General features: G+C 36.2%; 1 protein-coding gene across 4 annotated transcripts in view; it reads right to left on the bottom strand.

The window, feature by feature from the left end:
* Positions 1–23,861, bottom strand: part of RBPJ (recombination signal binding protein for immunoglobulin kappa J region) — a 111,413-nt gene that overhangs the window by 11,623 nt on the left and 75,929 nt on the right. For all 4 annotated transcript variants that reach the window (XM_014786639.2, XM_087434152.1, XM_004418959.3 and 1 more), the window contains 5 exons: positions 15,862–15,957; positions 8,698–8,863; positions 4,552–4,726; positions 806–943; positions 533–645 (listed from right to left, as the gene is read on the bottom strand). In XM_014786639.2, the coding sequence (XP_014642125.1) occupies positions 533–645; positions 806–943; positions 4,552–4,726; positions 8,698–8,863; positions 15,862–15,957 (688 nt within the window). The remainder of the gene's footprint in view (positions 1–532; positions 646–805; positions 944–4,551; positions 4,727–8,697; positions 8,864–15,861; positions 15,958–23,861) is intronic.

Here is a 23,861-nt window from a genome sequence, read left to right as displayed (position 1 = left end):
CAGAGAAGCTGTGCGTTGGTGCATGCCCGGGATCCGAACCCGGGCCGCCAGCAGTGGAGTGCGAGCACTTAACCGCTAAGCCACGGGGCCGGCCCCTATATTTATATTTTTAAAGAAATAAGAACTCCTATGTTTTCAAAACTTGGTCCTATGCTGGGATGCAGCACGTATCGCAAAAAATGGATACAGAGTTATCTGCGTTAGTTAAGACAAGAAATCATAATGTAATTTTACAGTGCCCTCTATCGAATATGAATTACACAACCAAAAAGAAAAACACTACCAAAATTTATTAGAAATAGTATAACAGGAAGTCATTAAGAACGCATTCCTAAACATTGGCTAATTGCCTTAAAGCGTTTTTTAAATAAGGTGGGAATATAATTGCCAATTATAACTAACAGTGATTACTGAGATACCTTTTTACATTAAAAAGCATGAAACTGAGGTTTATTTTTCCATTTGAATGTTGTGGCATTTCTGTTCTCTTAATTTTTACTACACTGCCATTAAAGCAAAAGGAGAGCCATACCAATCTCGGGAGTGCCATGCCAGTAACTGAACACACAAGTTTGACTGTCTGTCCATAATGGATGTAGCCATCACGAACTGTGAACTCTTCTCCTTCTGATTCATCATCATCCACTGCAGTAGAGTGGAAAAGGAGATCAAATTATTATCTTTTAGAATTCATTAATCTGCTTAGGAAAATGACACATTTAATATATCCATCCGTACATCTTATTATCAAAAAGAATTTAACGATTTCACACTAAAAACATCAAATGCACATTTTTATACTTACAGAGATGAATGTAAAACGCTCCCCACTGCTGAGAACTGGCATGGAAATTACCACCTTCTACATGCAAGTATCTGGTACTAACTGTCTGGGATCGAAGTCGATTAAACAGAGCCACCTTTGTTCCTGAGGCGATGCACACTGCAAATGAAAAACAGCTCCTATTTATGTGATTTGGGGAGGAAGGGGAGGAAGAAGGGACCCGTACCCGGCGAGTTATGATTATTCTTTATTGTAATTTAATAATTAAGAGATTCTGCTAATAATTTTTTTAACCCTCCAAGAAAATACAGATGATACCCCTCCAAAAGGTAACTTGCATTAATAGCGTCAAGCTAAAGATATAAAATATGTCCATAAAAGTAATTTTTAAATAAGAGCTACACAGTATGTTAAATGCGGTGCTGTTTATTAAAGGTAAATTATTTTTAAAATAATAAATATCCAACAGTAGGAAGTTGATTAAATTATCATGTCATTCACCTATTTAAATAATGTGTATCTAAATGCATTGGTAAGAAAATATCTCCCTGGATTATCACTGAATGGAACAGCAGACTATAAAACACTCTATACTGTGGTTCTATTAGGTAAGTATATATTTTTTTATATGATTGCATGTGTTTCCAGGTGTTCACATCCATTTCTGTGGAATAGATTCCTAGAGAGAGGTCTTAGAAGGATCTTTACCAAAGTTGATGGCAATTGCCTTTGGATATTGTGATTTTAGAGATTCTGATTTCTTCTAAATGTAAACCTTAAAATACAGCAATTACATGAAATTTCTTGAAAAAAAAAAAAACCACCACATCTATGCAAGCAGGAAAATATTCTGAAAGTGAAGTATGTTCTCTGACATTAAGAAACTTACAGTCAATAGAAATACAAAGTTAAAGAGGTTAAATAAAATCCTGTAATTTGAATTGGAAACAGCCTGAACACATGCATGACATTATATGCCTCCTGACGCAGGAACACTCTACCTCTATGACGTAGGCCTTGCCATCCAGCAACAACAACAAAACCCAAAGAACAACAATTTTAAATCTGATCAAGCTTCTAAATTAACCACTGACAAAGAGGTTTTCCTCGACCAAACTTCAGACAGGCTCCTCTGAGCCCTCTTTTGCACCAGGCCTCCTCCTTGGGCCCTGTCATCAGCCTGCCTTGCACAGTTACTGCAAGAATCCAGCTAAGTCATCCTCCCACCCTAGATATCTGATAAAGTTCCTCATTCCCCACCCTTTCTATCTGATCACCTAGGCCTACCTTTACCAAGAATCCCCCTACCCTCTTAGTAATTTTCCATTCACTGACTCACCTCATTCTGCTCCTTGGCTATAAATCCCCACTTGTCCTTGTTGTATTCACAACTGAGTTTAGTTCTATACTTTTCCCTATTGCAATAGTACTGAATAAAATCTGTCTTTACCATCTTTAACTAGTGTCTGGCTCTGTTTCTCTTTGACACTACCAATTTACAGAAAATACACTCAATTGCACAAGGAAAGTAAATTAGCAAAATCCAGTATGTGGAAATCTCTCATGGCCAAATAACTCAGTCCTTTGAATAAATAAATTACAAGAAAAGACAGAAACCGAGAGATGGAGAAGGAATCCATAGACAAAAAATACTCAAAGATACGTCAACACAACATATATTGTAATATCTGGTGGACGTTATTTGAATTTTGATTCAAAAAATGTGCTAAAAAAAGACATTTTAGACTAGGTATTTGATGACATTAAGAAATTATTTCTTTTTATAGTTGTTTTATGTTTGTTTTTATGTTATGATGGTATTGTGATTATATTAAAAAACCAGAGATCTTTCAGAGATACAAAGAAATATTTACAAACAATATGATGTCTTGGATTTGCATCAAACTAAAATGAGGGGAGAGGAAAGTGGGGTCAGGGTAGGTATACAGATGAAAATGAATTAAGCTTGGCCTGAAGTTAAGCTCACTGTCGAAGTCAGAGGATGAACACAAGAGGTTTCATTTCATTATGCAACTGTGTACTTTAGTATGTTTGAAAATTTCCACAATATAAAGTAAATGATGACAATAACAATGACTGAGTGGACTAAAAACATCCAATATATAAAAACTCATAAGTTCATAATAAAACAAAAGCAAGCAAACAAAACAAAAATCCTAAAACCTCACTCATCATCTTCGAAAAATACCATTGCTATTCTGCAAATTAGTCAACAAGAATTTATCCTGCCTTTTCTCTATAGACTACATTTGAAGCAAACAGCTAACACATGCAGAAGTTACAAATAAAAGAATTAGAAAAATCACCATTTTGCAGCCCTTAATGAAATACTGGATTTAAGCAGCCATCATCAATGGCTACTAAAACCATCAGGTTAAAGGCTGCTGAGGAACTTTATAATGATGAATTAGGCTAACAACAGCTCAAGTTATGATAACCAATCTTAACATGACAAGAAGTGGGATAACCAGATGTTATACGACTTCTGATCAGATGGAAATGAACATATATAGAACAGCTGATTCTAAAACAAAAATCTCTAGGTCTAACCATCAGTTTATGGAAAATACGAGAGAGAAACATGTAATCATCCAGATCCAGAATATGGAAATTTCACAGAAAAAATTACCCAGTTTCCCCAACAAATAAATGACATGAAAGAAAAAACAAGTTAGAGGGAGAGAGAAGAAACGATTACAGATTCAAATATATGGACCTGTTTGGACCAGGTTTGAACGAGCCAACTGTTTAAAAAAAACAAAACAACAAAAACACAACTGTAAAAAGATATTTTTGAGACAATGTGATAAATTTGCACATGGATTGGCTGTTAGATGGCATTAAAGAACTACTGTCAACTTTGTTAGGTGTAATGATGTTTAAAAAGAAAATTATGTTAGAGAGTCACTATTGCAGAAATGGTTGAAAGGATAGGATGTCTGAGATTTACATTAAAAAATTTCAGCAGTTGGAGGAAGAGGTAGGTAGGTGTTGGTTGTGATGGCGACAATGAAGCAGAATTTGTAAAACCTACTGAGGCCAGGCGGACGGTCACCTTATACCACTTTCTCCCTTTAACGTAAGTTTGAAAGTTTTCATACTAAAAAGTAAAAAAAAAAAAAGAAAAGAAAAGAAAAGAAAAATGAAAAATGGGTGTAGGGATTGAAATGTGTAATTCAAACAGCATTATCTTTGGTAGTACAAAAACTTGCTGATGAGACAGTAGTCTCAGAGCAACCATGTTAAAAATTTTGTTTAGGTTCTCATAATGCCCTTCCAAAGCCCATTTGATATAATAACAGTGTTCCTCAAAGGGGTGCTTTTGACATTCTCGGTGGATCAACTCTGTGTGGAATAATAACTATCTTGGGCATCACAGGACATTTAGCATCACTGGCCCAAGACGCCCAATGCTAACATCACTCCCTCCAGTCACAATAACAGCAAAAGGAAAAAACTCCCCTTTTTCTAATGTCTCTGGGGAGCAGGGAGGAATCAGCTCTGGCTGAGAACCACTTCCCTAACCATTGAAGTGATAGTGTCAATTTCAATTAAGAAAAAAGAAGAAAATAAAGCAGTGATAATAACTGAATGTGACATTTTCAGATAAAGTGAGGGCCATAAAAATATTGGTAAAGAATGAATTGGATACCGAAAAGCAATTTTTAATTTAAAAAATCATTGAATTTGTCTTATTAATTCATGTTGGCAGTTGGGCACAAAAAAGAAAACTCAAGTATACATACGGTCGGCATTTTTCAATGACTGCTTCTTTTTGGAAGGTTTGGAGATGACTTTTATCCGCTTGCTGAGGAACACACCAATGTCATCACTGTTGCCATAGAACATCTTTACAGACAACATGAAGTGCTTTCGCTTGTCTGAATCAGATATGTACAATGTTTTGGCGGTACAATAGTTCTGTGAAAGAAAAGGAAAGCTTTAATAGCACCAAAACCTTGTTGGTTATGTACCTAGAATTCTGTATGGCTGTGGCAACAAGGTTTGATTATGCTTAAATGCAACAATTTCAATGAATTGCTGATAAAACCAATTGTAAAAATTACTGAAATTGATCTCTGAAAACAAAGTTTCCCTTGTCAAGTCTATAAAATACTAACATTGTGATCTATTTTACGCTCGCAAAAGACCGTCTTAAAAATACGTTTCTTGTTTTATATAGCTCTACATCTATTTTGCAAAATTATCAACGTTACAGCATAATTTTTAAAAAGACTACAGTTAAAAAAATCCATGACTGTCTTTCGGCAAAGAAAAGATATAAAGAAGTCTACCAAAATTCAATTGAATTATGGAAAAGATTTTAGCAGTGGTCCTTCTCAAAATAGTGCACACAATGTTTTTCTTTACACATCTGAATACTAGAGTGACCCCCTGTTAAGTATGAGAAAAACAATGTTAGACTAACTGGATGATTATAAAATATTTTATGCCAGAAAGGGATTAGGAGTATACTTTATATAACTATTTTTAAAAAATGGTTAACTTCGTCCAATGGGATAATTCATATTGTATCACCAAAAGAATTGAATTTAAAGGTACTAGAGAAAATAAACACAGCAAGGTGTTACATCAGTTTACCAGAAAATAAATTCTGAAAAGACAGGATTAAAGAGTTGCAGCACTTGCAAAATAGCAAAAGACACTTAGAAATGCTCCTAGTTCAATACTAAAATCTTGTCTCTTCCCCTGATCCCTGTGATTTCCTTTTCCAGATCTGGGTAAACAATGCTCAAACACAGCGTAAGTATTTAAAATATCTGAATTATATATTTAAAAAAAAAAAAAATCAATGCTCTACTTTAAAATTAGGCTAAACAGTTTCTCTGACTACCTCTGCTGTGTCTCTTTTAAAAAGTAAGGTAAATGCCACTCATTTAGGGAATAGCTAATGTGCTCTAGGTTTTAATCTTTAAAATTTTACTCACAGGCAATTTTAGTAGCAGAACAAAAATTATGCCACAGTTTATTTCATTTCTCAACAGCAAAGTTATATAAGAAAATTTAGGTGCCATTTTGAATATTTTACACTTAAGTTTTTATAAATTCAAAAGTGTAGTAAAAGCTTTGAGAGGTTTTTTCTGCAGAAGGCAAAATTAAGATACAGCTAATAACAGCAATAAGAAAAATAAAAACAATAGCACTTTGAACTCACACAGCTCCTTTCACCCAATGATTTCCAAGTGCCCAGAGATGCTGTGGCAGGAGCCCTGGGTCTGCTGTACTTTATAAAGCACTGAAGGTCAAAGAAAGCCTAAACTATGGAATTGTTCTGCAAGACAAGACGAAGTCTAGAAAAATCAGTATTAATATACTAAAGCAGCCAGTTGCAGGGAACAAAAAGAAAATGTGTATCTAAACTAAAGCAATTACATTCTAATGGGAAAACTTAAAAATGTTGCGATCCCTTAATTTGAGAGTTAACATTAAGGAATATGATCTACATGGGAAAAAAAAAGAAAATACTGAAATCTAGCATAAATGATAAGATAGACTGGCAAACATGAAAGGAAAAAAGAGCAGAGAAGGTTGGATCATAAGACCTACAGACAAATGGCTTATTCTGTTTGGAAAAAGCAAACACACACATATCTCCTTAGAAGGAAAAGAAATATATCCCTAATTACACAAGTGAGTAGTTTGAATCCACAAAAAATCATATGTGAGATAATTTTATTAGAACTATTATTGCAGACATATTTGAATTGTAGAATTTGAATTATAGAAACAAAACAATGCTAACAAGAGAGGAGTAGGGGATGTAATTTTTAAAAATAAGAAAAACACAGTGTGCTAATTAGCAAAGTAATTCATGTTGCATAGCTTACCTAGCTCCAACTACATAAGACGTAAAATTGAGGAAATGAATATTTAGCAAATTAAAAACATCATTAAATGAAATCTCAGATCCAAAATATTAACAACATTCAGTCAAATGTCATGACCACAAAAATAAGGGCTATATAAACCAGAACTTTGTTGTAATGATTAAGTACAAATAGTCAATAATGCAAAATAAATATCCCTTCTTTTTCAATATTGACTAATTGTACCATTCAATGAACAGACTGTTGAAAGAAAATAGTATTACCTTAAATGAATGGAGGTTAAGTGAGACTGACAGGAGCAAAGTGCCTCTTTCTGAAGCTCAGCATCCCAAGGCTTGGGCCATCTTTGCCTAACTGGGCCCAAGTTCTTACACCGTTATGCTCCAATCACATGATTATGCTGTTCTCTCTGCCTGGAATGCCTTCTGCTAACTCTCAACAGTCTTACTTTATATAGACTTCTCTAATAGCATTTTTCATTAAAACTAAACATTATAATTTTGGCTTATAGACATTGCACTACCTATCAGTAGGTGTTTTAACTACTAGTTAATGCTTGAACTCTCAGGTATTCTTTTCCTCTTCTGCAAATTTCTAGGGCTTGGGGAAAGGACATAATGGTAGAAGTTGAAGAAAGACATGCTAAGATCCGATGCTGGGGAAGGCAAGTGGGGATGCTGTTTGTTAGGTATTACCTCCCTTAAAATTGCTGGAAGCTAGAATTGGTTCAAGTGACCAAAGAAGTGCAATCAATGCAATTATATTACACTGGTAGCTAGAATCCCTGGATCTCACTTCCTATCTGATCTCATTAATCATTCATAGTTCCCAATGTCTAGATGTATAGCTTGGAGACATACAGCTCTGAGACTTTCCATATAACAGGAAAATAGATGAGACAAGGCTAAGGCCAATCAACCAAAACATTAAATCCTTTTAATTTTTGGTGGAAGGGCCATAATTTAGAAATATTTTTTACTGCTTTTTCCATGAAACAACCTTTATTATAATAAGTTTTATCCCAAATCTAATTTAAAATAAATAGTTGACAAGTCTTACTAATAAAATTTATAAAAATACAAATGACATAAAAATACTCAAATCTGAAGGAGGTTGATATTAAGGCTTATTCTTAATGCTCATAATCTGTAAAATGACTAAAATTGAATTTGAGAGTACAAATTCCCTAGCTCACTACCTTCAACCTTAGTGTCAACTACAACACAGCAAACACTAAGATCTTCAACAAAGATTTACTGAATGAGGAAATAGCTTTTTATGCACTATTTTAAAAGACATTCATGTGGTCATTGAGATCAGAACTAACCATTGTTAGTTTATTTTAATATCAAGGAAAAACAAAATAATAGTTAAATGCTAAGACAATAAAGAACTATTTTTGAATACTGAAGGTACAGATTGAAAGGACTGCTTTTTAAATTCATAAAACACAATTAGTAAAACTAATTCACAAATTTCATTCCTTGGCAAAATAATCAAAGAAAGTCCCCAAAAGTGTGAATAAAGCTAATTGTGGCTGTTCTTGTCTATAGCATAGTTCTGCTCCATAATGAAGCTAAGTAAAACATTTATGATATTTATAACCCAGGTAAATGCTTCTAAGAATTAATCTGTATCGCTTTGATTCTAGTATAAGACTAAGATTAAGAGAGTAGAGTAAAACATTATTGAACTATGTATTTTCATTGTTATTTGAGTATCAAACCCCTGTCAGACAGATCAGCAATTAGCCTCCTAAATTTATGATTGACTTCCAGTGGCAATCTGATTCATAGCCTGCGAGAACTGATAACAAGCAGAGGAAGCTTGCTGTGTGCCACCTTTAGATGTCAATAGCTCAAGCTCCATGAATCATGATGAGAACACAGCTATTTGAGAAGTTTACTTCTGGTTCTGATTTATATACATTCAAGAAATTGCTACCAACAGCCATAAAAAAATCACTACCAAAAGAACAAATAAGGAAACTACCTTCTGGGATCATGGTGCCTTTTACAGGGAACCAGCATAGTCTTAATTTACCTTTCCTTCCAAGTTCAGCTGCTGCATTTCTTGGTCACTATTTCCTATTCCAATAAACGCACATGGTTGAGACTCTTGTTCAGAACAACCATCGCGTTCCATTTGTTCTTTTTTTTTCTTCCACCCACTGCCCATAAGATACACACAAGGAGGAGGGCAAAAAAACCTGAAATGAAAAAACAAAAACACACAACCCAAACACAAACAATGCAATTAGATTCAAGAAAGTACTTCCTTTTCCTGAACATATGAATACAAAATCATATTGAACTACACTAAGTTACCTCCTAATGAAACATTTTGGTGAAGCCTCTTATAATGCAAATAATCATGTCCACAGCACAGAAATCAAGACTTCCACAAAGACTACACTTGTTCAGGTAAGGTTCTTCTATATTGGAGTTATGCATTCAGTTAGACAAGATACTTTTTAGAGCCAAGAACCTCTCTTTAAATTTTCACATAGCTCAGAGTTCTGAACTACCGGAGTTCAGCAAATCCGACGTATTCTAACATGTTACAAAACATGAGACATCACCACAGAATCTGCAATTACTGATTAAGGTCTACTCAAAAGGATGTTATTATTAATTAACGACATTATTGTTATGGATATTACACTCAACTTTATTTGGTAATTAACCTGGAAAATTGAATTAGAGCAATGCCCAAAGCAGAAACTTTCAAAATATTAATAAAACTAAGCAAGAATTAAAAGCAAAACGGATCTTTGGATTACTATGCTTTATATATCTTACACCCTGAACACCTGGTGTATGTGGATGACGGAAAGAACAATACACTGTATTCTTTTTTTTTTTGTGAGGAAGATCAGCCCTGAGCTAACATCCATGCTAATCCTCCTCTTTTTGCTGAGGAAGACAGGCTCTGAGCTAACAGAGCCAATCCTCCTCCTTTTTTTCCCCAAAGCTCCAGTAGATAGTTGTATGTCATAGTTGCACATCTTTCTAGTTGCTGTACGTGGGACGTGGCCTCAGCATGGCCGGAGAAGCGGTGTGTCGGTGCGTGCCTGGGATCTGAACCCGGGCCGCCAGTAGCGGAGCGTGCGCACTTAACCACTAAGCCACACGGCCGGTCCTACACTGCATTCTTTAACTCACAGACTACCATCAGGTTTGTTTTGCTAGTTGCCAAAAACTCACCCTCACAAATTCTTCCCATCTAGAATAACTTCCTTATAATCTTCTCTTTAGTAATTAAAAAATATCTATTTCACAGCCTAGCTGGAACCCCATATTTTACTTAGTTCAGACCATCAATCCAGTCCTTATGTAGAATGAAATTCGTTTTTGCTCAATTACACAAGCTGATTTATAAGTACTTTAAAAACATTTACACCATGTCTCATCAAGGGGCCTGAAAACTCAAATACCTACCCAAATAGTAGCAAGTAAACTCAAATAGTAGCCAGGTAAGTAACACAAATGGGTGGACCAGGTGTACAATAAATAAGTAGGAATATCCTTTAATTACTCAAAGAAGTAGGTGCCCTCATTTATCCCACTTTTTGCATAGTTATGAGTATAGGAAAATTCTTCTTAATACTTTTAAGCCCACTGTAAGAAAAACAAGAGCTTAACTGCAATGATAATCAGCCAGTGGTGTGTGACTCTGATGATAAGGAAACAATAGGGTACGGCAGGCATGTGAGTGCACACCCACTTACACTGCTGAAGTATGGGTATGTGGGCCTAGTGTTGGTCACATCCACCAATTGTGGATGCCTGAAATGAAATTTTATATGAAATTCCTAATTTTAAAATTTGGCAACTAATTTATGCTTTTTAACACTTTAGGTCAACAATGTGCAGGCTTAAAGAAAAAACTGTAGACATGCATATGTGTGCATATGTACACACAGACACTGTCAGGCTCGATTTGGCTCTCAGGCTTCCTAAAGGTAGTAATATCTACTTGTTTGCTTCCCCTCTCAGTGCCTGCTACAATACTGATTGAATTGAATCAGAATATACGATGGCACCTACTTTTTGCTCAGCTCTAACGAAAGACTACTTTAGAGGCAATTTACATATAATTTACAAGAAGTGAGCTGGGTTTATTTAATATTCATTAATTCACCAAAATGTCTATTACATCCCTAGTCTATACCAGGCACTGGAAATACAGTTGTAGTTTAAAAAAAAAAAAAAAAAAGACAAAACTTCTTGTCCTGATGGAACTCACACTCTAACACGAGAACCAGACAATTAAAAAAAGATAAATAAGTAAAATAACATATATACTTATACTCTGTTAGCTGGTGATAAGTACTAAAGGAAAAAAATAAAGCAGGGAAAAGGTACATAAAAAGGTAGAAGACCCGGGTGGACAAGGAAAGCTTCCTTAGGAAGGTGACCCTGAGTCACAACCTAGGCCCTGGGTATCTGGGGTAGGAGCTTTTCGGCAGAGGGAAGAGCAAGCGCAAGGCTCTAAAGCAGGAAGGACTCCATCGGACAGTGGGGAAACAACAAATAGACCAGTGTGGTTGGAGCAGACAGGAGGAGGAGAGAACAACAGGACATGAAGCCACAGGTAATGGAGCAGTAGACCAAGTAGGATGTAGGGGTCAAGTCAAACCAAGTGAGGAGGGAAGCCTCTGGGGTCTTCTCATATTTATCTAAACCAACAAAAAGGAATCAGAGCAGCTTTCAGGTCTCCATACTCTCACTGTGGCCATGAACACAGAGGTCACAGCCGAAGTAGTGGGCTCAGTTCCAGGTCACTCCAAGTTTGGAGGGATGCCTGGATTAGCTAGGCTAGTTCTAGAGTTGGCTCAATTCAAGTCTACACCAGGGATCTTTCTGGCCTCTAATCCTGGGAGCCACCCAATGCTTACCATGGCACAGACTCAAATACCTAGCTGGTACTCTATCGGGAGGTTGAGAAGGCATCAATTTTGGAAACTTGTCTCCTATAAGTATTTTATTGAACACCGATATTAAGACTCCTTAGCAAATTGGTATACCAGCTATAAAATTTGAAGAGCTGTGCTTTAGTAGAGTGTACCAAATGTAGTAGTCAAATCTCAATGAGTTATCATTAAAGGTACCATTATGTCACATCTGAAAAATATAGAGGGCTAAAACTATAAAAGACTAGGTAGTGCTGGTTTTCTCAAGAGTACTATGATAAATTAGACAGGTTGACAAGAAATTCTTTATCACTCAAGACCTGACCAAGGTTCTATATTGAAAGCGCTTTCCGATCATGTAATAACTGTAAGAAAAATGAAGACTGTTCAACTGCCTCTGAGCTAGCCTTGTTTTTCATATCAACTCTACAACTATTCAAGAAAGTTGTGATGCAAGCAAACAGCAAATCCAATATAACCTAAACATTGAGATTACTGATATCATGTGATGACAAAATCATACTTTAATCATTCCAATATTGCCACCCGCTAAAAAACAGCTAATGAATCAATTTTCATTTCTACAGACTTCAGTAGTAATATAATAATCAAATAGAAGATAAATATATATACAAAAAAAGGAAGAATACAGACAAAAGGAAGGAGATTAAAGCGAGTGGAGATAGAAAACAAGGACACCCAATTAATAAAAGAAAAATTAAAATACACCTTTATAACGGTGTGTGAAATTGATGATTTTTTGAATTTGGATGGTTGGTCAACATGTACCAAATCCTCAGTGAAAAGTGTGACCAACAAGTGGCCAGCTTTTGGAGTTTAACAGCTGCTAGAAAAGGATATGAAACAATGTGTCTTTTCTTTTCTGATCTTTCCCTGTAGCTGCATCTAAGCAACTATTGTTGCCTAGACAAAAACTATGACAAACAATGCTTTCATCTGCCACTTGGTGGCAATATGCACACATCTATGATTTTATTCATTTCCTAGTTCAAACAATCAGTCTTTATTTTCAGAGTATGATTCAACAACGTTTTCCTCAAATCCTGAGATGAGGTCTGGAAAATACCTTACAGATTCAAAGAAGCCTTTTGATTCAGCCCAATATATAAAATAAGTTAGGTTAGACAAAATCCAAACACATCATTTACATGATCTGACTACCTCTGCAGAATCATTACCCTTTGATGATTATTCAACTCAAAAGCACCAAAATAGGAACTTTTTGCACACCACAGTTACCTCAATTAACACACATTCTCAGTATGACTTTGGAATCATAGTCTAATTGTCTAAATGGCTTTACTGTTGTCTCAACAGCATCACTATCACCTTCACTACAGCTTGCTTCCCTTGACACAAACCTGAAGGAATGTTAGTATGTCAAATGGCATTTCCGTGTCTGTAATGGAAATTTTCCTCTAGAAAAAATAATCTTTATAAAAGTTTATTTTTCAACTGGGAAAAACCTTCTTTAATGAAAAAGTAAAACTAACCATTGAAATAAATGGGATAATGGACATGCTATGCAAATAAATATTCATTATTAGGCACAAAAATTAATATCAAGAACAATTTAAAATTTTTGGATGAAATTTCTTGACTACATATTTCTAGCATCATTCACTGGAGTTCTTTTATATGCCAAGAGTACTGTGGTCATGTCCCCAGGTTACCTCATGCCTTAGGCTTTAGCAGCTTTTCAGAAAGGCCTGAATCTGGACCAACAAGAAAGAAAGCAGACCTTCCTCTTTCCACTGTGCCCTCCACCAATGAGAAGGGACAAGATCTCTTCCCAGAAGAAGCCTTGCCAGTCATCCAGGAGGCTGGGCTGCATTAGCAGTCCCTTACTACCAACACTTTTAAAAAACCAAGTAATTTTAATAGGTTTCCACCTTTATTGTAAAACTAATGCATGTCTACTTTGCAAATTTTTAATAATATAAATAAGTTAAAATAAAGGAAAGTAGTTACTCTAGCCTTTTCATCATTTTTCTTCATTCTTTGCAGTCTAGGATTCTTTAAGCTTTCCTCTGACTGGGATTTTATACTGGCCAGGCCATGCCCAAGTAATAGAAAGAAATTGAAAATAATGGCAACCACAATGAAAGATAACCATTAAGTCACACATTTTAACTTGATAAGCCACTATAGCTTCGTACTCATGTATTTTTAACAGTGACTAACAAACAGGAACTTTATCTGGACTTAGACGTAATTTTGTGTGTAGCTCTTCTCCTCCTCTGTTATCACCACTGGCCCTCAGTCATCCACCACAGTATTAAATGACATAGTGACTTTTAAAACTCCCAGTAAAGAGCCTTTTGCATAGCACCTAGAACCTAAGAGGCTATCAGAAATAAAGAATAAATGAGTTAATAAATGAATCCAATTGTACTAAAATGCATTTTTAAAAATCCAGAGAAATAAAAGCAACACTGCCCAAGTTGGCAGCTATACAATAAACACATGTATATTCATATTTCCACTAGATCCAGCCCAGCCTCACACAGCTAATGGTAAAGGGGATAATCCTACACAAAGTTAAGGTTACAAAGTTTGTGTTCTCAGGCATCTTTACCTTTTCCATCCTCAAGACCTACTGTAAATAAGCAACACTCAAAACATAAAATGGAAGGCTATGGAAATCAGGGCAATGAAGAGAATAAGAAATTCGGAATTATAGACCCAAGAGTTCCAATCCTGGCTCCATCTATTCCTAACTAAAGTGAACGTGGGCACATTTAAAGTCTCTGATCTTTAGTTTCCTTACTCACAGAGTGGGGATTATAACATCTCTGCTTTACAAGGTAATTCTGAGGATTAAAGTTTAAAAACATTTGCAAGCATTTCCAGAACAATGTCTGCTTCATGACTGGAGCTGAGAAAATCAGAAATTTAGTTAACTTGAATAACGATAAAAAGAACACTGCATAATATGAGTCCTAAATATTGTTTTCACTTGTTCATCCTCTTTGAGGATAAAATTATCAATTAAATAGCTTCACCTTCTTGTCAGCTCAGATTTAGATGACTTTAAGAGACTTAATTCCTTTTAGCATGTAAATTAATTTAATTATATACTTACATTCCCCTTCTCTTATGTATACGCTAAAGTTTCCTTTATCTCACAAACTCTAAGATTCCACTCATTCCTTTCAACTCAAGACCCAACCCTGAGTCTTCGTTCCTTCTCCCACTTCAGTTTCGTGCCTTTCTAGCCAATCCAAAAAAATCTTTCATCTTCCTCTACAAGCAGCCTTTGTCCATGAAATGCTTTAACACAAAAATGCTGTCTGAAAGACAAAGACTCGAGAAAGTATTATGAAGAAAATTCCAGGAACCAAGTGAAAAAGCAAACAACAAAAGTCCACAATTAGGGGTCCGCCCGGTGGCGCCAGCGGTTAAGCACGTTAAGCACGTTAAGCACGTGCGCAGGTTCGCAATCCTGGGCGCGCACGACGCACTGTCTGTCAAGCCACGCTGTGGCGGCGTCCCATACAAAGTAGAGAAAGATGGGCACCGAGGTGAGCCCAGGGCCAATCTTCCTCAAGAAAAAAGGGGAGGATTGGCATTGGATCTTAGCTCAGGGCTAGTCCTCCTCACACACACACAAAAAAATTTAGAGAAAAAAAAAAAAAGTCCACAATTAGGCACCAAAAATGCTGAAATTTACAAGATACTGTGATAAATACTAAATATAAGGATCACTTTGTTATAATTTAATTTTAGCTAATCTGATTTACAGGTCATTTCTGTGGTGCCCACATTCATGTGGTATGAGAGTACCTACTCAGTTTTGCTGTTTTTTTCTTAATCTGAACAGGCACAAGGTCAAGGTGGAGAGGGCTGGGAGCTCTTTTCTTTACAATCACTCTAGTTCAATTCAGGGGTCTGTTTAGTTTTCTTCTTTTTAAAATGGTACTTTTGGGGTTGCATTTGTTTATAAAACTACATCTTCCACCAAAAGGAGAGCTACTTTTTGAACAAGCTCATGTATCAGAAATACTTAGGGAACATCATGTGGCCCAAAAGAAAAATGATGGATTATTTCATTTTGTGAAATTAGGGATTTGGCCAGATGATCTTTACTAAATATGCCACAATTTACTTTGTTTCTCCCCCTCAATACAGATCAATCCCCTATTTTTCATTTTGTACTTGCAAAATAACCCAATAATAGAAACCATCCTCTTACTTGCATATTAATACTTCATTTGCAAATTCATGTGATAGCTACGATTAAGTATCCACCAGAAAAACATTAGTCTTACCTTTTTTCATTTCCATATGACTTCTGTGCAACTTTTGCATGAAGAATAAGTACTGTTTGATCCCCTCGCTCTTTTAAATAATTTCGCATAGCTTCCCTAAAATAAAATATAAATATTACTATTACAGGGATAAGATTTAAAGTATTACTATACTCTGTAATGAGGAGAATACTTAAGAATATTTTTTAAAAAAGCAAATCTAAAAACAAGAACAATAAAGCTAATCAAACCCATGAATTAAATATAAAGAATATTATACAATGGGGTGATAAATACTGCTCATCTTAACTCTTTACTTTGTTCTTTAAAAGAAACTGTCTCTCACTGGGTCCGCTTCAGGAGGTCGGGGCATGCACATGGGGCAGGACTGTGTTGACTGTGTGTGTGGACCTGTGGGCGGCAGGGCTTGTCAGCTGCAGAAGACTTGTGCTTCTCAAAGACCCACATAGGGCCACCTTCCAAAGCCTGAAACAATTGGGTGCTCCCGTGCCTGAGGCCAGCCCCACCCACCTGCAATCCTCAGAGAGCTGACAAGAGACCTAAAGGCTGGAGGCGTATAGCAATTGTAAGGCCCTGAGCCTAACAAGGTGCCACTCTGGGGGCCTACACACTTAAAAGAAATACTGCAACACAAACGTGGTATTGAAACGTGCAGCAAAATGTGCTGCGGCTCCCCACACCTGATAAAGAGACTGAAGGGCCCACAACAACTACAAGTAGCTGAGGATTACAGTAGCTGGCCAGGAGCATAACTCAGCCTCCCTGGGCACCTACAGGGAGAGCAAACAGGCCACAACAGAAGGACACACGTAGCCCACATAGGGGTCACCCCTGGAACATTGAGAACTGAGGGAAGCACACTACAGGCCTCCTAAGCCATCACTTACATAAGGTCACCTAGCCAAGAGCAGAAGACGTAGCTGACCCACCTAATACATAGATACAAGCACAGGGAAAGAGGCAAAATGAGGAGGCAAAGGAATACATTCCAAGTAAGGGAACAGGACAAAACCCCAGAAAAGGAACTAAGTGAAGCAGAAATGAGCAACCTACCCAACAGAGAGTTCAAACTAAGAGTGTTAAGGATGCTCACTGATCTGGGGAGAAGAATAGATGAACTCAGTGAGAATGTCAACAAAGAAATGGAAGATATAAAAAAGAACCAATCAGAAATGAAGAATACAATACTAGAAATGAAAAATTCACTAGAGGGACTCAAAAGCAGAGTAGAGGATACAGAAGAACGGATCTGTGAGCTGGACGAAAGACTAGAAGAAATTACCCAAGGTGAACAGGTAAAAGAGAAAGGAATTAAAAAGAGTGAGGACAGTCTAAGGGACCTCTGGGACAACATCAAGTGCACTAACATCTGTGTTATAGGTGTCCCAGAAGGAGAAGAGCGAGACAAAGGGGCAGAGAATCTATTTCAAGAAATAATAGATGAAAACTTCCCTAACCTAAGGAAGGAAACAGACATCCAGAGACAGGAAGCACAGAGAGCCCCAAACAAGATAAACCCAAAGAAGCCCACACAAAGACACATCATAACCAAAATGTCCAGAATTAAAGAGAGAATCCTAAAAGCTGCAAGAGAAAGTCAAGTTACATACAAAGGAAACCCCATAAGCCTATCAGCTGACTTCTCAGCAGAAACCTTACAGGCTAGAAGAGAGTGGCACGATATATTTCAAGTGCTAAAAGGAAAAAACTTACAGCCAAGAATACTCTACCCAGCAAGGTTATCATTCAAAATGGAAGGAGAGATAAAAAATTTCCCAGACAAGCAAAAATTAAAGGAGTTTGTCACCAAGAAACCAGTGCTACAAGAAATGTTAAAGGGACTGATTTAAGGGGAAAAGAGAAGACCACAAATAGGAAAAATTATCTATTTCCATGATAAGAGGGTAATGGATACAAATTCACAAAAGAGAGGTTAGATATGATATCAAAAAACATAAAGGAGGGAGGACGGGAGTTAAAAGAGTAGAGCTTTCAGACAGAGGTCAAACTAAAGAGACCATCAATTCTGTATAGAAGAAAGGAACAGAGGACTACTAAAACACTGAGAAAAAAAAACTTAAAAAATGGCAGTAAGTACATACTTATCAATAGCTACTTTAAATGTCAATGGACTAAATGGTCCAATTAAAAGGCACAGGGTGGCTGAATGGATAAAAAACACATATATGCTGCATACAAAAGACACACTTCAGACCTAAAGACACTCACAAACTGAAAGTGAAGGGATGGAAAAAGATACTCCATGCAAATGGCAATGAAAAGAAAGCTGGGGTAGCAGTACTCATATCAGACAAAATAGACTTTACAACAAAAACTGTAAAAAGAGACAAAGAAGGGCATTACATAATGATCAAAGAAACAATCCAACAAGATGATATAACACTTGTAAATATCTAAACACCCAATGTAGGTGCACCTAAATATACAAAGCAATTATTAACAGACATAAAAACAGAAATAGACAGTAACACAATAATAGTAGGGGACTCGAATACTCCACTTACACCAACGGATAGATCATCCAAACAGAAGATCAATAAGGAAACATTGGCCTTAAATGACACACTAGAACAGATGGACCTAGTAGATATATACAGAGCATTTCATCCAAAATCCGAAGAATACACGTTCTTTTCAAATGCACATGGAACATTCTCCAGGATTGATCACATATTAGGCCACAAAACAAGTCTCCATAAATTTAAGAAGATTGAAATAACACCAAGCATCTTTTCTGAACACAATGGTATGAAACTAGAAATCAACTATAGGAAGAAAATCAGAAAAGCCACAAATACGTGGAGATTAAACAAAATGCTACTGAACAACGACTGGGTCAACGAAGAAATCAAAGAAGAAATCAAAAAATACCTGGAGACAAATGAAAACGAAAATACGAGATGCCAGAATTTATGGGATACAGCTAAAGCGGTTCTAAGAGGGAAGTTTATAGAATACAGGCCTAGCTCAACAAACAAGAAAAATCTCAAATAAACAATCTAAAAATACACCTAAAGGAACTGGAAAAAGAAGAACAAACAAAGCCCAAAATCAGAAGAAGAATGGAAATAATAAAAATCAGAGCAGAAATAAATGAAATAGAGACCAAAAACACAATAGAAAAAATTAATAAAACCAAGAGCTGGTTCTTTGAAAAGATAAACAAAATTGACAAACCTTTACCTAGACTCACCAAGAAAAAAAGAGAGAAAGCACAAATAAGTAAAATCAGAAATGAAAGAGGAGAAATTACAACAGACACCTCAGAAACACAAAAGATTATAAGAGAATACTATGAAAAGCTATATGCCAACCAACTCGACAATCTGGAAGAAACGGATAAATTCTTAGAATCATACACCCTTCCAAAACTGGATCAAGAAGAAGTAGAGAATTTGAATAGACCAATCACCAGTAAGGAGATCGAAACAATAATCAAAAACCTCCCCCAAAATAAAAGTCCAAGACCAGATGGCTTCCCTGGTGAATTCCACCAAACATTCAAAGAAGACTTAACACCTATCCTTCTCAAACTCTTCCAAAAAATTGAGGAGGGGGGGAAGCTCCCTAACTCATTCTACGAAGCCTGATACCAAAACCAGACGAGGACAACACAAAAAAAGAAAATTATAGGCCAATACCACTGATGAACATTGATGCAAAAATCCTCAACAAAATACTAGCAAATCGCATACAACAATACGTTAAAAAGATTATACACCATGATCAAGTGGGATTTATTCCAGGTATGCAGGGATGGTTTAACATTCGCAAATCAATCAACGTAATACACCACATTAATAAAATGAAGAATAAAAATCACGTGATCATCTCAATAGATGCAGAGAAAGCATTTGACAAGATACAGCATCCATTTATGATAAAAACTCTGAATAAAATGGGTATAGAAGGAAAGTACCCCAACATAATAAAGGCCATATATGAGAAACCCACAGCTAATATCATCCTCAATGGTGAAAAACTGAAAGCTATCCCTCTAAAAACAGGAAGCAGACAAGGATGCCCACTGTCACCACTCCTATTTAACATAGTCCTGGAAGTCCTAGCCAGAGCAATCAGGCAAGAGAAAGAAATAAAAGGGATCCAAATTGGAAAGGAAGAAATGAAAATGTCACTATTTGCAGATGACATGATTTTATATACAGAAAACCCTAAAGAATCCACCAAAAAACTTTTAGAAGTAATAAACGAATATGGTAAAGTTGCAGGATACAAAATCAACATACAAAAATCAGTTGCATTTCTATACACTAACAACGAAGTAGCAGAAAGAGAAATTAAGAATACCATCCCAGGGCCGGCCCTGTGGTTTGGTGGTTAAGTGCGCGCGCTGCAATGCTGGTGGCCCGGGTTCGGATCCCAGGTGCGCATCGAGGCACCACTTCTCCGTTCATCCTGAGGCCGAGTCCCACATACAGCAACTAGAAGGATGTGCAGCTACGACACACAACTATCCACTGGGGCTTTGGGGGGAAAAAATTAAAAAAAAAATAAAAAAAAAAAGAATACCATCCCATTTACAATTGCAACAAAAAGAATAAAATACCTAGGAATAAACTTAACCAAAGAGGTGAAAGAGCTGTACACGGAAAACTATAAAACATTGCTGAAAGAAATTGAAGAAGACACAAAGACATGGAAAGATATTCTGTGCTCTTGGATTGCAGGAATTAACATAGTTAAGATGTCCATACTTCCTAAAGCCATCTATAGATTCAATGCAATCCCTATCAAATTTCCAACAACATTTTTCTCAGAAATAGAACAAGGAATCCTAAAATTTATACGGAACAACAAAAGACCCCGAATAGCTAAAGGAATCCTGAGAAAAAAGAACAAAGCTAGAGGTATCACACTCCCTGATTTCAAAATATACTACAAAGCTATAGTAACCAAAACAGCATGGTACTGGCACAAAAACAGACACACACATCAATGGAATAGAATCGAAAGCCCAGAAATAAACCCACACATCTATGGACAGCTAACCTTTGACAAAGGAGCCAAGAACATACAATGGAGAAAAGAAAGTCTCTTCAACAAATGGTGTTGGACAAACTGGATAGCCACATGAAAAAAAATGAAAGTAGACCCTTACCTTACACCATACACAAAAATTAACTCAAAATGGATTAAAGACTTGAATGTAAGACCTGAAACTATGAAACTTCTAGAAGAAAACATAGGCAGTACGCTCTTCGACATGGGTCTTAGCAACATATTTTCAAGCACCACGTCTGACCGGGCAAGAGAAACAATAGAAAAAATAAACAAATGGGACTACATCAAACTAAAAAGCTTCTACACAGCAAAGGAAACCATCAACAAAACGAAAAGACAACCTAACAATTGGGAGAAGATATTTGCAAACCATACATCTGATAAGGGCTTAATCTCCAAAATATATAAAGAACTCATGCATCTCAACAACAAAAAAACTACCAACCCAATTAAAAAATGGGCAAAAGACCTGAACAGACATTCCTCCAAAGAAGATATACAGATGGCCAACAGACACATGAAAAGATGTTCAAAATCATTAACTATCAGGGAAATGCAAATCAAAACTACAATGAGATATCACCTCACGCCCGTCAGAATGGCTATAATTAACAAGACAGGAAACAACATGTGTTGGAGAGGATGTGGAGAGAAGGGAACTCTCATACACTGCTGGTGGGAGTGCAAACTGGTGCAGCCACTATGGAAAACAGTATGGAGATGCCTCAAAAAATCAAGGATAGAACTACCATATGATCCAGCTATTCCACTGCTGGGTATTTATCCAAAGAACTTGAAAACACCAATGCGTAAAGGTACATGCACCCCTGTGTTCACTGCAGCGTTATTCACAATAGCCAAGGCTTGGAAGCAACCTAAGTGCCCATCAAGGGACGAATGGATAAAGAAGATGTGGTATATATACACAATGGAATACAACTCAGCCATAAGAAACGATGAAATCCAGCCATTTGTGACAACATGGATGGACATTGAGGGTATAATGCAAAGTGAAATAAGTCAGAGGGAGAAGGTCAAATACCGTATGACTTCCTTCATTAAGTAGTAGATAATAACAACAATAAACAAACACATAGAGACAGAGATTGGATTGGTGGTTACCAGAGGGGAAGCGGGGAGGGAGGAGGGTGAAAGGAATAATTCGGTACATGTGTGTGGTGATGGGTTGTAATTAGTATTTTGGTGGTGACCATGATGTAATCTATGCAGAAACAGAAGTATAATGATGTACACCTGAAATTTTTACAATGTTATAAACCAATGTTACTGCAATAAACAAAAAATTAAAAAAAAAAAAAGTACCCTGAAGGATGTTCCTAAATACATAACAAAATTTAATAAAGGCTAATTTAAATTAGTGAAAAATTGAACTATATTTTAGGAAAAAATACAAATAATTTTTTCAAGTACAAACTACATCAACTACCTATTTATTATACAAATGCTGTATAAAAAGTTCAATGTCTTAAATATATTTATTCACCCAATTATTTTGCTTAGCAATACTATAGAGTACAAAGAACACAAGGTCTATACAGACCCAACTTTCACAATTCTGAATCAGTAGAATTCCAATTCCTGAGATGTTTTACACATTACAAAATTAAAGCAAAGGTGCTTCAAAGACAATCATCAAGACATACTTTTAATAAATTAAAGGCTTTTATTTATATTATAAATAAAAGACAAATGTATAAGAGGATAGCTATACAATGGTAGTAAGTTATTAAATGTCGGGAATTCTAGACTTGCAGCACTCAGAAACTAAGTGGCCTGGGGCAAATCATTTAACCTCATCCAGCTTTGGTCTCTATATTTGATAACAAAAGATAATAATGTTGACCTAACACAGAAAGGTTGTGGAGATTAAGTGAGATAATCTAGGTGACAGCATTTACGTTTACTGACTGAAAATCTGTTAGCTGCAAGGCAGGGCAGGTAACATTGGGACCCAATAAATAGAGAATTAATCCCTACCACCTAAAAGAAGCGTCAGTCCAGTGAAGACAATAATTTGGAAAATAAATTATAATGAAATACATGATCCAAATAGCAGTATGAACAAAAAGCACCAATAAGAGAATGCCTATGTAAAGGAAGGGAGGGGTGATAAATGACCACATGCTGGGAAAAATTTCTCAGAACAGCTAAATCCTGAAAAAAGAGGAGCAGACCTCTTCCCACAGGAAGCTGGAGGAGGAAAGAATAAGGCATTCCAGGGTCTGGGAGTTAACATGGACAAAGACACGAATGACCCTGTACATCTGGGTACACTGAGAGATTCAAGCTGAGGAATAAGGCAGCCACAAGAACAAAGCAGCAGCAGCTAATATTTCCTGAGTATTTACTATGTGCCAGGCCCTAAACTAAGCACTTCAAATGCAGTATTTCACTTAATCCTCATAATCCCAAAAGGTAAGTATTGTTAACACCATTTTGAATGTCTTGTCCAATGTCTTGCAATTAATAAGTGGCAGTCAGGAAGTAAAACAAATTCTCTAAGACTCTAAAGTGAGCCATGGCAGTGAATAAAGCGGACAAGGTGGGTCGAGTTAAATTGTGAAAGGCCTGCCAAATCCCTTGAAAATCTGACATCTGTAAACTTAAATACTAAGTATGAAAGCTTAAGCTAATTCAAATATCACCGTATGATAGATGATGATAAAAGTGGTAGCAGGTAATAAAATTTTTAAGAGACTTGGAGAAAAACTTAATATGTTAAAAAAAAATTCCATCTTCTTGAGAACTAGGAAAAGATCATCATTTAATTTTATCTTGATCCCATTACAGAGAAATACCATGCTGTGAGACCTGGATTGTGAATCTACATAAAAGGCAATTAGTTTTCCTTTTTAATTAGTTAATTCTAGGGGTAGAACAGAGAAAGGAGTAGAAAGCATAGAGACAAGACAAACTTAAAAAAGGTCTGACACACT

This window comes from Ceratotherium simum, chromosome 8 (assembly GCF_057802395.1).
Source record: "Ceratotherium simum simum isolate JZ-2026a chromosome 8, ASM5780239v1, whole genome shotgun sequence".
NCBI lineage: Eukaryota > Metazoa > Chordata > Mammalia > Perissodactyla > Rhinocerotidae > Ceratotherium > Ceratotherium simum.
Note: the sequence above shows the minus strand (reverse complement) of the source record. Positions and strands in the feature narration are given on the sequence as shown.